Genomic DNA, 16,845 nt, shown 5'->3' on the forward strand with positions numbered 1-16,845 from the left:
AAGCAGTCTAGATGGAGACAGACATATTACATGTAGGCTAATTGTTTTGAGCCAGAATTAGAAAGAGGGAGGGAGAGAGAGAGAGAGACAGAGAGAGAGAGAGAGTGAGAGAAAGAGAAAGAGAGCCAGAGAGAGAGAGAGAAAATAAAACCCAGACAGACTGACAGACAGAGAAGAAAAGGATGAGATAGAAATAGAAAGAAAAAAGAGAGAAAGAGAAAGGAAACGAGAGAAAGAGACAGATTTAAAAAAGAGAAAAATTAAAGAGAGAAGGAGAAAGAGATGGAGAGAGAGAAAGGGGAATGGAAAAAACAAAAATATAAAAATATGAAGGTTGGAGAGTGGAGAATACAAGGCTACATAATAAGTATGAATTTCATCTGCTCACCCGACATGAAGAGGGAAACCATTTACAGACAACAGACAGAGAGAGAAATGGAGAGAGATAGAAAGAGGTAGATAGAGAGACAGACCGAGAGAGAGAGAGTGAGGTAGAGAGAGAGGGGTAGAGAGAGAGAGATAGATAGAGAGAGAGAGAGAGAGAGAGAACAAAACTCCTGAAGTAAGTCTATGAAGATAAAAACGGCTGCATACTGGGAAGGAGACTAGCTAGACAGCGCACAGTTGTGCACTCAGCCAATACAGCAAGTAGCCGGTAGGATAGGGAGTAATAGCATTACAGCATTACATAGTGTCACAGAGCGTACGTACGTGCATCGCTCCTAACCACTGCTGGTAACTAGGAGTGCGTTGCAGGAGTGAACGGATGAGGGGGTCGTGAGCAGGAGATTGGAGAGAACTGTGGTTGCTACTCGCTGGGTTAGGTTATCTGAGAGGAGGGGAGGAGGAGACCTGTAGATGTTCCTAAAGAGGAGGTATTTGATTTGATGCTGGAGTGGTGTCATCTGTGAGTTGCAGAGGAATACAAGGATTATTTTTAAGACACAGTTTGACATCATATTATGGTAAGTGGATTTACCAGTTTAATATGATGCACAAGCTGTGCTAGCTATAACACGGGTTGGAATTGTGGTATGCAGTTGTACTGGTCATTATTGTATACAGGGATTATTATGGCTTTTTAGATGCAATCACACAATTTAGAAATGTATTATGGACGGGTAAATGGTTCTACTGGTTAAGTTTGATGCATGGGTTACTATATTAAATCACAATTTGGAAATACATTATTATGGTAAATCTGTACAAAAAACCAGTCATTTATTATGGTGGTCTTCTCCTTTAAGTGATGCAGGGTTTTGTTGTTAGGCAGAGGGAGAGAGAGAGAGAGAGAGAGAGAGAGAGAGAGAAAGAGGGGGAGGGGGACGTAGCAAAGAAAAAGGAAAAAATGTACATATTGAGCGTGGAAATAACAAAATAAGGATTGATTAAATTCATAGAGTTTAACCTGGTTTAGTTTAGCAGGCAAATTAAATGTGACATGAGCTCTTTAAGAGTGTATAACGAAGGAGAGAATCCTTAGTGTGACTCATGATGACTGTCTGCAACACGACGGTAAGAAATGCCCCTCCCCCCTCACCAGTTGGTAGACAAAAATCAATGTCCCTCGCTTGGCGATGCATATTGATGAAATGGATCGTGAAACACTCATAAGATACACATATGCAACAGTTGGATAGTGAGCGCTACTTTAGACTTTTGAACTGGTTCATTAAAAAAAAAACATGGCATGCAGCTCAAGGTTTATATTGTCTTTTTTACGAAGTATTCAGATATTAACATTATAATCCAAACAGCAAAATCCAAAAGCATTATAACTAAATGACAATGCTAACATCACACAGCAATAGGATAAAAGATTTAGAAAAATGTATTAAAGATGTAGTTAAGTACTGACAGGTATTAAAATAATAAAGGCCATGTCTTTACATATTCAAGACTTAGTCTTAAAATTATGACATAATATTTGACTTTGACTTTGCTGGAAGATAGAATGATTTGTTTAAATATCAAGTTTCAATATGGGGTGAATTTGATAGAGATAACTCTTGATAGTAGTTAAGGATATAAGCCTTTAGCTAATACATGTATTTGAAACCTACAACCTTGTGTAGTAAATGTCAAAAGTAATTTGTTTCTAATGTTCCAATAATTTGTTTGGTGTGTGTATTAATTGCTGGTGTTAGAGCAGACTAATTTGAAGTTTAGAATTCAGAGAAATGAAGTATTTGCAACTTCCTTCAAAGAAAATGTTCTTCTTACAGTGATTACAACTATATCAACACACAGCATACCACTTTGCTTTCTTTAGTTTTCTAGTCCTGTAGAAAATATGTTACTTTAATACTTTCAGTTTCTTGTGAAAATGTTATGAAATTGTTTCTTTGTTTGTTAGTTTGTTTATTTTCCTCCCGAGGTCTATTTTACTTTTGTTGAGCTAGTGTCTCTTATAATGCCCTTTTTGCATAAAACGTAAAACCATTGAAGGATAACTTTGCCATTAATGGTAACTTCCGTGGAAATATTATTTTGATTGGCTGTTTAGGTTGAGTGATGTTGCCACAATGGTAGTTACCATTATCAGCAATGTAACCATTAATGGTAAGTTTTATGCAAGGGGGCAGAGGGAGCTGCATTCCATGCTGCTCCTGCATTTTGTTTCTTCCTTGTGTCTGAACGACTATAGTCCACATATTCTTGAGATGGGCAGAGTGAAAGTGTTTGGACGGCTGAAGTGAGTGTAGAGAGCATCTCTCAACGCAGGCACATTCTCTGAATCTCACGGACCCATTTCCTCATATTTCTCGCATTTCTCGAGGATCTTTAGTCATCCTCTGAAGGGCATTCTTGTCTGCGTGAGGTATTGGGAGGGGAGTGGGTAAGATGCGATTGGAATGGTAAGAAAAGAGAGAAAGAACGTGAGACTATGGAAGGGGGACATGTATAAACAGAGAGAGAGAGTGGATACAAAGATGGAATGAGAAAGAGAGAGAGAGAGAGAGAGAGAGAGAGAGAGAGAGAGAGAGAGACAGAGAGAGACAGAGACAGACAGACCGAGATGGGGTGGATGAGAGAGGGAGAAGGGAAGAGAGATGGACAACATAACAGGAGAGGAGTGGGTAAGATGCGATTGGAAGGGTAAAAAAAAAGAGAGAATGAGAGACTATGGAAGGGAGACAGAGAAAGAGAGAGAGACAGACAGAGAGAGAGAGAGAAAGAGAAGGAAAGAGAGCTACAGTGAGGTGAAGAGAAATGGACAGGAGAACAAAATTACAGACATGCATCTATTCAAAGTGAATGGGGGAAGATGAACAGAAAGATGCTTCAAGAGAAAGACATTACTATTTTTCGAGAAAATGTGGAGAAGGAAAGAAGAAGAAGATGATGAAGAAGAGGACAGAAGATGGAGGAGAAGAAGAAGATGGAGGAGGAGGAGGAGGAGAAGGAGGAGGAGGAGGAGGAGAACAAGAAAGAAAAAGAAGGAAAGGGAGAAGAAGAACAGACAAAGAAAAGGGAGACGAAAATGGAGAAGGGAAGGAAGTAGAGGAGGAGAATAAGAATAAAAAAGAGAAGAACAAGATGTAGCAAATGGGGAGGTTGAGAAGAATGAGAATAAGATGGAGAAAGAAGAAGAAAGGGAGGAGGCAGTTAACATTAGAGTCTCAAATCAGAAGGCATCCCTCATCACAGTGGCAGTGTAGAAATGTTATCAAATTTCTCTTTTTCTAAGAGCACCTCATATCAATAACATTGCACATGGGTTCTATGATTGAGGGGGGGGGGGGGCTGGTGTCATGGTGGTGGTGGTGGGGGGGGGGGGCTCTCATACCCAGATGTAACTACGTCACTGCCTTATAGTAATTGATCACCTGTAAGGTGCATGGACTCTCTCTAGTAATGGATGCATCCATTATTGTACATGATATCACAGATGGTAGTGCCATACACTATACCCAGCTTGGATGCTATTTTACTCTTTTGCGATGCCTTATACCAATTTTCAGTAAAAGGCATTGTTAATATGGGCTTCCCAATCATAATTAATGTTGAACATAGTATCGTTTTACCATTTGTTTATGAATGCATTTTAGGTATTATTGTCTTGTTCATAGTTATTAACAATATTACTGTTTCGAAAATAATATTGCTAGTGACATTTGTTTGTCTCGCAATTGTATAGTCATCAAGGGACGTTTCGTGTGCCGCTGCTACACTTCAGGTGATAAAATATATTGTAAGCAAGCGTGTTTTATACTCTACGGGTGGACCGGCGGTAAAATATTACTGTTAATGTTTTACTACAGCCTTTTGTTTCCTTTGAATTCTATGAGGGTAACATCAATTTTGAAGTCTGAAAATAGAAAAATTATAATGAAATTCTGAATTTATGATTGATGGTTGTAAATTAGGTGAAGGAATAATAGGCAAAGTGAGATGGAGAGACATGTGGAGACAGGGATGGAGAGTGGGAGGGAAGCAGCAAGAGGGAGAGATAGAGGGGGAGAGCAGGATATAAGACAAAGATCTTTTAATGGTGGATACAGAGAAAATAGAAACAATTAGGCCTACATGTATGTCATACACCTATGGAAGAGAGAGAGAGAAAGAGGTAAGCAGAAGAGATGGAAAGGAGAAATAAAAGAGGATAATACACAAGTCAGGTATTTGTGTGTTGATGTATCTCTTATATGTGGTCTCTTATTACCATGTAGGATTACCATTTAGGAATATACATACACACAAAATTGAGAGAGAGAGAGAGAGAGATAGAGAGAGAGAGAAAATAAGAAAAATAAAAAGAGAACGAGTAAGGGAGAGAAAGAGAGAGGGGGGTGGGGTAGAAAGGGAAGATAAGAGATGATAATACAAAAGGAAGATATTAATATATTCGCATATCGCTCATTCTGGGTCACTTATTACATGGGAGGTATCAAGTTTACCGGTGGTTACCATGACGATAGTACGCCAGTCATCACTCTGACACCTCTGCATCATCTCTGCAAAGTGGGATGGGGGACCCGAGGGAAATCAGATGATAGTGGGATGGTGACAAGAGAGATGAGAAAAGAGACAGTGAGACACAGAGAGAGAGAGAGAGAGAGAGAGAGTGCGCGATCCAAGCAAAGTCAGGAGATACAGAGGAGAGGGAAGAGAAGGTGAAACGATAAGAGGAGAGTGATAAAGCAATATATATATATATATATATATATATATATATATATCGTCGCTGTTTTCACAAAGTGACGGTAGTGAAAAAAAATTGCATTCACTTTGCGTTACGATTTTCCTCACTACCGTCACTTCGTGAAAACAAGGACGATATGTGCACTAAGAAAGGTCGAGAGATGGTGTGTGAGAGAGAGAGAGAGAGAGAGAGAGAGAGAGAGAGTGAGAGCGCGCGTGCGCGATCCAAATGGGCAAGGAAAGACAGGAGATACAGAGGAGAGGGAGAGAAGGTGAAATGATGAGAAGGGAGGGGTGAAGATAGATGCATGTGCGATTAGAAAAGTAGAGAAATGGTGTGAGAGAGAGAGAGCAAGAGAGACACAGAGAGACAGAGAGACAGACAGACAGAGAGAGAGAGAGGGGGGGGGGTGGGGAGATGGTGGATAGGGAGTGGAAACCAGGAGATGCAGAGGAGGAGTTGATGCTCTATGTGTAGAAAGAATTAGAAAGGTAGAGAGAGAGATACAGATGGTGTGAGAGAGAGAGAGAGAGCAAGAGAGACACAGAGAGACAGACAGACAGAGAGAGAGAGAGAGAGAGAGAGGGGGGGGGGGGAGATGGAGGATAGGGAGTGGAAACCAGGAGATGCAGAGGAGGAGATGATGCTCTATGTGTAGAAAGAATTAGAAAGGTAGAGAGAGAGAGAGAGATGGTGAGAGAGAGGGAGAGAGAGATATATATAAAGAGAGAGAGAGAGAGAGGGAGAGACAGAGACAGAGACAGAGAGAGAGGGTGGGGGAGATGGAGGGGGGGGGGATGGAGGATAGGGAGTGGAAACCAGGAGATACAGAGGAGGAGATGATGCTCTATGTGTAGAAAGAATTAGAAAGGTAGAGAGAGAGAGAGAGATGGTGAGAGAGAGAGAGAGAGAGAGAGACAGAGGTGGGAGTGGGGTGGGGGGGGGGGGGGGGGGGGGAGATGGAGGATAGGGAATGGAAACCAGGAGATACAGAGGAGGAGGGGTAGAAAAGGAAGTTGATGCTCTAAGACCCCGTTCTCACTCACTTTGAAAGTGGTCTTAGTTAGACCGCTCCAGACCGCTCCAGAGGAACGGGTCTTGAGGAACGGTTTGCGAGCGTTCACACTCCGAGCAGTTTTTATGGCTCAAACCGCTCCACGAGTCAAAGTGGTCTTGTTGCTATGGCAGCTCAGGTAGGTGGGTCAATTTTTTCGCGCGCGGAATCCAAACCCTATGTCACCTGATGTCCCGTTCGCGACGCGCCCCGTATACATGTATATGTGTAGTGCCTGCCCGATCGCTCATCGCGCGGAACGTCACTTCCGTTCAAAGTACGCTTTCCGTTCACATTGCACGTTAGAGCGCTCTGGAGCGCTCTTAATAAGACCCGCTCCTCAAGACCACCTCGGAAGGTGGACTTCTGGAGCGGTCCAGAAGTCCGCTTCCTGGACCACTTTGAGCGTTCTCACTCACCTAAGAACCGCTCCTGAGGAGCGGGTCTTAGTTAGAGCGCTCCAGAGCGCTCCAACGAAGTGAGTGAGAACGGGGTTTATGTGTGGAGAGAAGATATGGAAAATGGAAAGACAGACAGAGTCAGGGGCGGGGGGAGGAGGGGGGGATAGAGAAGATGGAAGAGGAAGAGAACTCTTACCTCAACATCATCTCTACAAATTGGGGCGGGTATCCCTCGGGAAATCGGAGCTGAGGAGAAGGTGATGATGCTGTTCGTGGAGGATGGGTATACCTGTAATAAACGGAGAGAGAGATAGATAGAGAAAGAGAGAGGGAGGGAGAGATGCAGAGACAGAACAGGAGGTGGAGAGTGAGATAACAGGTGTGATAAATGGAGAAGAAGGGCATTTGCAAGAGGGAGGAGTAGAGAGAGAGAGAGAGAGAGAGAGAGAGAGAATGGGTATGGGTATACATGTGCTTTTGTTTGGTTGGGGGGGGGGGGGGGGGGGTGGGGATAGAGAAGACATATTGACCAAGAGTGCAACCCAGTGTGGTTCTGAAAAAAGGTATGAACTATAATTTGAACAATCCTTGTACCAATCTATCAACTTATTATCATTTGATTTCGTAGGAGAGAAACTTTACATACATCCGCATTCCTTTTAATTCTGTTAGTTTTCCCTAGATCAGTCATGTCATAATAACGGGGGTCTGATTCATCTCAACATTCAAGTACACCTGATGTGACCTTTGACCCCTATTCTTCCCCTTGACCTTACAGCGACCCCTGTGTGTTTACATTACACCTGTGTTCTTGACATAGCAATGTTTCTCACAAGTGCCTGATCTTAATGCTCCCACAGGCAGGTGCATTTCATACAGGATATCATTTTACAGCAGTTAAAGGATCACCTTAAAAAAGATCATTGGCTCTTAAAGGGATCTGGTAACTTTGTCTCAGATTCTGAAACAAAATCCTGGATTTAGCTCATGCTGCGATGATAATCATTGCAAAAATTATCATGAAGTGCCTCATAAAAGTAAACATCTTTGAGTGACCGGTTTTACCATACTCACTTTCCCCAATAGATTGTAGTGGTATAAAACAGTCGGGAAAACGATTTTTGAATCAAATTCCAATCATAAATATCTTGATAATCAGACAGGCGATCGTCAGTCCTATGAATACATTTGTGTTTTTTAAAAGAAATAAACGAAGCCTTTTAATCAATCAAAATATTTCTTCCAAAAATATGGAAATTATGTTGTAATTATTTTGATGTTGATAGGTATCCTTTAATATATTTATTCCACCATGTTGGTCCAATCACGTGTCACATACTATCATGTAGGAGACCAGAACGTGAGCATAATATCAGAATCTCATGGGCATATCATGTTAACTTTTATCCGTCTTATCTACTTCCTTGGAAAGGGGATTTGGTTTCGGAGTACTTGGACTAAAAATGGGCATCATTTTGCAATGTATACATGTAGGTGATATCTTATTCATGTTTTGCAATTTTTTAATGTTTTGGGAGATTTACCTCTAGTGAGAGGCCGAGGAGGGACATTTTTGAAGTACTCTGCTTTCTTGAATTTCTTCTGAATATTTTCTTGTATCACCCCCTATATCTTTTTGCACTCTTACACTTTTTCCAAGATTTCATGAATGCCTCTCTATTTATTCCTCTCTCTCTCTCTTTCTCTTTCTCTGTCTCTCTCTGACCCTCTCTGTCTGTCTCTATGTCACTATCTCTCTCTCTCTCTCTCTCTATCACTTTCTCCTTGTCCCTGTCTTGTTGTTTATATAGACATCTTTCACTTTCTCTGGATGATTTATGATTATATATGTATCAGATTCTTAATAGTTTACTATCCCTTTCTTTGCTTATTATCACTGTCTTCTTCATCTTCCTTTTAAAACCCAACCCATCTTCCCTGTATTTTTTTGTTCTCTCAATTTGCCACCTCCTCTCCTCCCCCCTCTCTCTCCCTCTCTATCTCTCTCTCTCCCCTCCCTTCCCCTCTCTCTCCCCCCTCCCTTCCTCTTGCCTCCCTTTTTCCCCCTCCCTCCCTCCCCCTTTCTCTCTCTCTCTCTCTCTCTCTATCACGCTTCCCAGTCTGTCTCAATCCCTCTAAGGCTGTAAGCACCAGTATCAAAATGTCCTTTTGTGTTCATCTCATTCCAGATTTTCTCATGAAAGTCAGATATTTCCAAGAGGGGATGTTTTTCTTTTCCTTTCTTGTTTGCCACAGAGCCTCGTACTTGTCACGTCGAAACCATTATTCGTTCCCTTGGCATTGCTTTTTTGCCGCTTCCCAACTTGGCTGACCCCTTAATCCAAGTTCAATGTCAGACTTTCACCTCTGATATCAGCAAATAAAGATGCCCCCCTTATACCTCCTAGCATCTATGGTCTCTTTGACTCTCTTCTAACAGAAGAAAATCAGAAAAGGCTAATTTCCTTCTTTTTTTTAAATTCAGAAATGGATGCACTTTGAATAAAGTTATTGCAAATATATTTTTATAGAACCCCTGTATGAATCAAATCTATTCCGTCATCGAAAACTAAGAATCGTAAAGTTTAGGACATTTCGGAGAGGAGCTCGCAAGATACGTCACAGTGTTGCTTATTTGTGTTTCCATGATGACAACTTAAACAATTCATAACTTTCTTTTTTTTATACTGGATTTTGCTCAAGCTTCCACTCACCGGTTCCTCTCATTTTTTTGCTTCTAAAACCAACTTAATATCAGGATGGACTTCCCCCTTAAAGCACAATAGCTCTGCCAGAAACAAGTCGTAAGATGTTAAGATGTATGTGGCAAGGACTGCTAGTTTCTTGGCTTCTTGTAGTTGTTTTTGTTTTTATATATTTCAACGTGAATATCCTGTTTGGATTTGGCTAGGTCTTTAATGCTTCCTGTTTGTTTTTCTCTGCTATCTTGGATTTCATTTCAAGAATTGATATCCCTAGATATAGTTCCTGGTATGATAAATATTCTCATGATAAATAGTTGTGTTTTTTTGTTGTTGATTTGATTAAGTTTATTCTATATTTCTCTAATACTTCTACTTTTACTACTACTACTACTACTAATAATAATAATAACAACGTTGAAAATGATAATAATAATACAACAAAAAGTTGATGATTTGCCATGAATTAGCTGGCAAGGAAAGTATATGATGGGGAGAGTGAGGGGGAGGGGGGGGGGGGGGGTCCAAACATGCATACAAGTTAATAAAATATTGATTTCTTCTCTGATGGTTGAAGTGACATAATCATATTTTTTAATCAATTAATACATATTAGCAGTTAACAGCAGAAAGAAATCAGCCGCATCATCTTCACGCTTTCAATCATTTTACGAAAACATGAAAAATAATATTCACACACTGAAGTATGCATCGTTTGCATACATGATCAGTGTTTGAGGGATTTAATGTATGTATCCTCTATAGCTTGGAAGGTAATAACTAGATACACGTGTCGTCGCTCGCAATATAGCATCTTAATTGATTTCACACGCTGGGCCGACGCGTTTCGCTTCCCTGCTTTAATCTGCGTCAGATTATTAAAGGTACCCTTGCTGTGATTTGTTCATATTTCTAATTGTAAAAAACAAAAATGTGGAAGGATTCATATTTTCATATTCATTTCTATAGCAGTGTTTGCAAATACATGGATAATTCTCATTTTGTTTCCTTTGAATATAGCGCGGAGGAATCTATTTGTATAGCTTCTTTTTATTTCATTTCATTTCATTTATTAATTTCTACATTCAGAGATAAAAACAATTATTATTTTCACAGTGGAAATACACGTAAAATCATAGGAATAGAGAATTTTTTTGGAGAAATTACATCCTTTATTCCAGCAGTGGCTTTATACCCCCTACCCTCCCTCTCGTTTAAAAAAAAAAGGAAAAATTAAATAAGAAATGAAAATGTTCAGTTCTTTTCATGGAAAGAAATTCTGTCAAACGCTTTTCCAGTTAATTTCCAAATTCACTCAATACTTCTATTATGTATCCATCCAATGCTGTTTTTTAAATGTTGTTATTATGTTGGTATGCAAAGCTTTTTGATAGAATCAAAATGATTGATGCCATGTATTAGATGGTGGCGATGCCAATTTACAGCCAATGCCGTTAATGCAAGCCCCGATCCCCTATATAGCATGCTAATATTGCAGGTCTAACACAGAGCTGACCTATGGAAAGTACGATCTGATTTGCATAGCATTAGGCTGATGTATTAGTTATCATATCATGTCTGCATAGTACTTAAAGGTACAGGTCAACCCAAAAGACATGGTAAAATGACTGTTCTCTTAAAGATACCTTTACCATACCAAGGTTTGTAATTTTGAAGCATGTGACAAATTTATTTGTCCCGATTTATGTTTTATTGAGAATGTGACATATTAAAGCTTACATCTAAAAGGATTCAACAAAGACCCTGATTATATGTCAAGTTAATGGACCACTCAACCAAAACACAAAACCCTCTCACATTTGTGAATGTCTAGAAACCATGTCCAGGGAATAGTAGATGTGTCTTGTGAAGGATGGCTCATATTATAATGCACGTTATGCTACCTGTGAGATTTGAATCTTCAAACTTTCCATTGAGTGTCAAGGGAATGAACCACTAGACAAACCCACAACATTCATTCTCATCTGCTACTGAAGACAAATGAATGACTGCAAATGAATGCAAGTGCAAATGAATGCAAGTGCAAATGAATGCAAGTGCAAATGAATGCAAGTGCAAATGAATGCAAGTGCAAATGAATGCAAATGCAATTTAATGCATATGAATTGCTGATGCACATTATGATGGGTAAAGACATCCTTTCTCATTAATGTCAGGTGATTATGTCTACTGGTAGCCCAATGTTGATGCATATTGATCAATGGATACCTTGTAAGTACCACCTGACACTGAGATTTGAACCCATCCCTCCTCAACTGTGAGTCAGCAAACCACTGGACCACCTTACATTCTGTCTCATCAAGTGCCATCTGACAACATGATTTGAACCCACTCCTTCTCAATTGAGAGTCAGTGAGCAAACCACTGGACCACCTTACATTCTGTCTCATCAAGTGCGATCTGACTGTGAGATTTGATCCCACCCCTTCTCAACTGAGAGTCAGTGAGCAAACCACTGGACCACCTTACATTCTCTCTCATCAATTACCATGTGACATGGAGATTTGAACCCACACCTTCTCAACTAAAAGTCAGTGAGGAAACTACTGGACCATCCTCTCTCATCAAGTGCCATCTGACAGTGAGATTTGATCCCATCCCTTCTCAATTGAGAGTCAGTGAGCGAACCACTGGACCATCCTCGCTCATCAAGTGCCATCTGACAGTGAGATATGAACCCATCCCTTCTCAATTGAGAGTCAGTGAGCGAACCACTGGACCATCCTCTCTCATCAGTGCCATCTGACAGTGAGATTTGACAGTGAGATTTGAACCCACCCCTTCTCAACTGAGAGTGAGCAAACCACTGGACCACCTTGCATCCTCTCTCATCAAGTGCCATCTGACAGTGAGATTTGAACCCACCCCTTCTCAACTGAGAGTCAGTGAGCAAACCACTGGACCACCTGATATTCTCTCACATCTGCAAATGTCTAGTGGATCGTTGATGTGTAAAGTGATGGATGACTCGAATGACGCATTTTCTGATCAAGTGCTTGTCGATGCGACCTTCAGTAAGCATCCAAATGCTAATTAAGCCTACACCACGCTCACGGGCTGAATAAGAACTCCGCTCGACCGACCGACCGGCCGGGGTGCGATGCATGCATGAGGGTCAAAATATGGCTCGTATAATTACACGCATGGTCAGAAGAGATTGGTGAAGATAAATCGGAGGACTAGAGAGAGGGAGGTTTAGCTCTAGAAAAGCTCAAAGATGAGCTCTTAAACGTGCAAAATCATGCTCTAGAAGACTCTTGTTCAAAATTTAAAAAATAAATAAAAATAGATGATGTCGCGCCTGGTTGTAAGTTTCATTTTAATGATTTCCTTTATTTGGCTTGAAATTCCTTTTTTTTTTTGCCATCATGGTTCCTTTTTTCGGACGCACAGGGTTGGCAGCTCTGCAGGGGTATCTTTCCTGTTGTGACCTATTGCGATCTACTTTCAAAACCCAATTACTAATGACATCCCTAATCCACCTTGCTTACAATTAGTCACTACTCGTCTTTCCCTGATGAAACATGAACAGATAATTCTGTAATTTGTCAGTCTCGATAATCAGCACCTTTGATTGGGCAACTAGATAGTGGTGCTCTGTAAATTCCCGCTTTGGATTGTATATAGGTGCGTTCAAGTGATTTTTCATCAATGCTGATTCTCGCTCATTTCAAGCCTAGCCACTGCTCATTCACACAAAAAATCGCTTGAACGCAACCGTGTTTTAAACTAAACGTCTTTAAAAACCGTGTTTCTAGGTAGAAAAAGTGTTGAATGAACGCACCCTTGGATCAAGTGAAGCATTCGGGGTGATCGGGAAACACAGTTTCTTTCCGGAGTGGCCGTGTGATGGATGTAACATGCTGGTACCCGGTTACATGGGATATACCATTAGACACGATCATGAAGAGAAATGATTGAAAAGCACTTATCCTTCTCCCGATAGCTCTTGTAATTATCAACTTACATGTTAATTAATGTATGCATTCAACTTGAGGACATGAAGTCCATAGTCACTCAATGTAATGATGTCAGCAGTGTAATGACGTACTACAAGGATTTTCTTTTCAAACCGTGAGCACTCTTGATACAATTATAGTCCAGCGCTACTATCAACAAAGTACATCAACTAATATATTGTTAGGAAGTAATGTTAAATTATAAAAACAAAAGCTATTATACTGCATGTATTTGAGAACTGATCATGAATTTATTGTCACATGTACATGTAGTGATAAAGGACAGACAACCCTCTCCCGGCACCTCCAAATCCCCAGAAAAATCACTCTACTGAATTTAGAGCAGTGTGAGAATATGGTTATTTGCGAAGGCTCATTGGGAATTTGGCAGCACAGTGAAAGTGCGATAGCGTTGTGGCAAGTTTAATGTCATCACTGTATTCTACCGGAGCTCTTTTGACAGTTTCCCACATCTAAACCACACAATGTATCCTGGCACTGAGCGATTCGTGCAGCACAACTGATTAAGGTGATATGCTTTAACAATGGGATTCTCTGCACCACACGTATCATAATTGAATAATGTGAATTAGTTGATGCAATTTCATTAATCTTGTTTAATAATGCAGGAGACAATTTATTCTATTGAGTACATGCTGCAACATGGCAGTGTGGTGGGAGTAGACCGTGGGAGGAGGGATAGAGAGAGAGAGAGAGAGAGAGAGAGAGAGAGACGTTGATAGATGTATTGAGACTGAATGAGAACAGAGGGATAAAGAGGGACTGTGTGTATACCGGTATGTGTTTGTGAGAGAGAGAGAGAGAGATGGGGAGAGGGTGTGAGAAGAAGAGCTATAGATAGATAGAGAAAGAGAGAGGGTGACATAGAAAGATATAGAGGGAGAGAGAGAACGAGAGGGGGGAAGAGAGAGGGGGCAAGCGAGAGGGTGTGATATATAGAGGTAGAGAGAGAGAGACAGGGGGTGTAGGACTTAGATATAGTGAGAGTATTGAATAAGGACAGAAAGGTAGAGAGAGAGACTGGAAGGGGAAGAGAGGGGTGATATACACATAGAGGGTGGGAGAGAGAGGAGAGGGAGGGTGGAATATGACAGAGACAGGCTCCCCACCCCACCCCCCCCCAAAAAAAAAAAAAAACAGAAGAGAGAGAGAGAGAGAGAGAGAGAGAGATAGGAAAGATAGAGACTGGGAGTTGATAGAGAAGGAGGGAGAGAGAGAGAGAGAGAGAGAGAGTGGGTGGGAGAAGGGGAGGGGTGAGATAGAGAGAGAGAGAAAGAGAGAGAGAGAGAGAGAGAGAGAGAGAGGGGGGCAATAGGCAGACAGCTGTAGGCAAGTCTAGACGAAAAGATAAACATAATGTTTAGGGAGACGGAAAGACAGATAGACAAATGAGAATGATGAAGAGAGAGGTGGAAACAGGAATAGAAAGGGGGTGATTTAAAGATACAGGAGATACATATGGGTGTCCATATGATTATCATAATTCTATGAAATGGAATTCGAAAGTGAAACAACGTTGTTTGCTATATTCAGCCTCTCCTCACATATCACATCCTAACGCAAACATTCCCTCGCTCTCACAAAAGCATGTTCCCACAGCCAGCTCACACCTTTCCCTGAGACGCTACATCTCTGTGTGAACACTCTATGCTGTCATAACATACAGTCTCCCATAGTAGAATGAGTACCGGTATATGAAAACTATGTTTCCACTATCAGCATATACCTTTCCCCAAGACGCTACATCTCTGTGTAAACACTATATGCTGTTGTAACATACAGTATCCTATAATAGAATGAGTGTTCAAAAAGCATGTTCCCACCACCAGCTCATCCCCCCAAATGATATACCGGTATATCTATGTAAACACACTATGCAGTAATAACATGCAGTCTCTCACAATAGCAGAAGTGAATGAAAAGCATGTTTCAATAGCCAGTTCATACCTTTCCATAAAAATGTTCCATCTCTATGTAAACACACCATGCTGTCGTAACATACAGTCTCTCACCATCGAGAGGGTGTACAAAAAGCATGTTCTCACCACCAGCTCATAATCTTTCATAAAATGTCACATCTCTATGTAAACACACTCATGTTACAGTAGCATGTCTCTCACGATAGAATGAGTGTATAAAAAACACATTACAATAGCTCTTTAATACCCAGCTCCTACCTTTCCCTAAAATGCTACAAACTGTGCAATACAAATAGCATTGTTTTTGTGCAAAAGTGCATATGTGGCAAACATGTGGCCGCGCAGAGAGGCGACCGAAGCAACCGAAGCATTAATCAGACACAATTTGATTGCAGTCCACCATGTGTTGTATTATTCATGTGCCTGCACATATCGCTTTCATACAATATTTATGCAATTTACAGTTCACTGTACAAGTAATCATAGGCATGAAATTATACCATTATCATTCAAGAAGAAACACCTTTATTTTTTCCTTTTCAGAAGCAAAGTTATTAAAATTATTATCTCATTTTAGACTTAACCCATTGCTTTCTGGAACCGGGTAGTACCTGTATTAAGTCTATGGGCAATGAGAGCATTCAGTTGTCAACGGGTTCATAGGGCCAAGTTTTAAAGGTAAAGACCCGTTCTGGTCATGCGATTGCATTGTGAAAGAAACGTTGTGGAATTGATCAGAAAGGTTGATCATCTAGCATCTAGCATCTGCAAGGTTCTGGAATCATCAAAATGATTAGAAATTTGGCCCATTCTTTGTAAAGTTACAAGCACTATACACAGAAAGATGTATATGGGACTACCCTATATCTCTCACAGACCATGAGAGAAACAAATTTACCAAATATATGAATTAGTAGGCGGTTTCCCGGCAAATTTTTTATCATCATGTATTAGTCAAAACATATTCTTTCACATGATTGGTAATGAGAGCTTCCATTTCATTTTTTGAAATTGGGGCATTTCCAATACTGGTCTTTACCTTTAATAGGGCTAAGTTTTAAAGGTAAAGACCAGTTCTGGTCATGCGATTGCATTGTGAAAGCATAGACGTATGGTGAAAGAAACGTTGTGGAATTGATCAGAAATGTTGATCATCAGCTAGCATATAAGTATTGGTGTGTACTGCTAGGTTCTGGAATCATCAAAATGATAAGACATTTGGCAGAGTCTTGCTAAAGTTACAAGCACTGTACACAGAAAGATGTATATGGGACTATGCGACACGTGCCCGACACGTGCGCGATATCTATCAGGTCCAAATAGATATAATAATTTACCAAATATATCAATTAGTAGGCGATTTCTCAGCAAAATTTGTATCATCACGTATTAGTCAAAACATAATCTTTCACATGATTGGTAATAAGAGCTTCCATTCTATTTTTTTGGAGGAGGGCGTTTCCAAAACTGATCTTTACCTTTAAGACACTCATCTACTTCTCATACAAAGCAGAATTCTATGTTTGGCATCAATTTATGTCCTTAAAGTAATTACACTCTTTTACGAATATGCAACTAATCGGCTCGGTTCATAGGGCTCATACAGTTTCTTTTCATTGTCC

At 40.5% G+C, this 16,845-nt stretch overlaps 1 protein-coding gene across 1 annotated transcript in view; it reads left to right on the top strand.

Moving 5' to 3' along the window:
• Nucleotides 1-511: 511 nt before the first annotated feature.
• The window catches only part of LOC115918884 (double-stranded RNA-specific adenosine deaminase-like), a 33,412-nt gene continuing 17,078 nt past the window's right edge, over nucleotides 512-16,845 (top strand). Inside the window, exon 1 of the mRNA XM_030993328.1 lies at nucleotides 512-965. Within this exon, the coding sequence (XP_030849188.1) occupies nucleotides 963-965 (3 nt within the window). The 5' untranslated portion in view covers nucleotides 512-962. The remainder of the gene's footprint in view (nucleotides 966-16,845) is intronic.

Source organism: Strongylocentrotus purpuratus, unplaced genomic scaffold (assembly GCF_000002235.5).
Source record: "Strongylocentrotus purpuratus isolate Spur 01 unplaced genomic scaffold, Spur_5.0 spur5_scaffold_20, whole genome shotgun sequence".
NCBI classification, from domain to species: domain Eukaryota; kingdom Metazoa; phylum Echinodermata; class Echinoidea; order Camarodonta; family Strongylocentrotidae; genus Strongylocentrotus; species Strongylocentrotus purpuratus.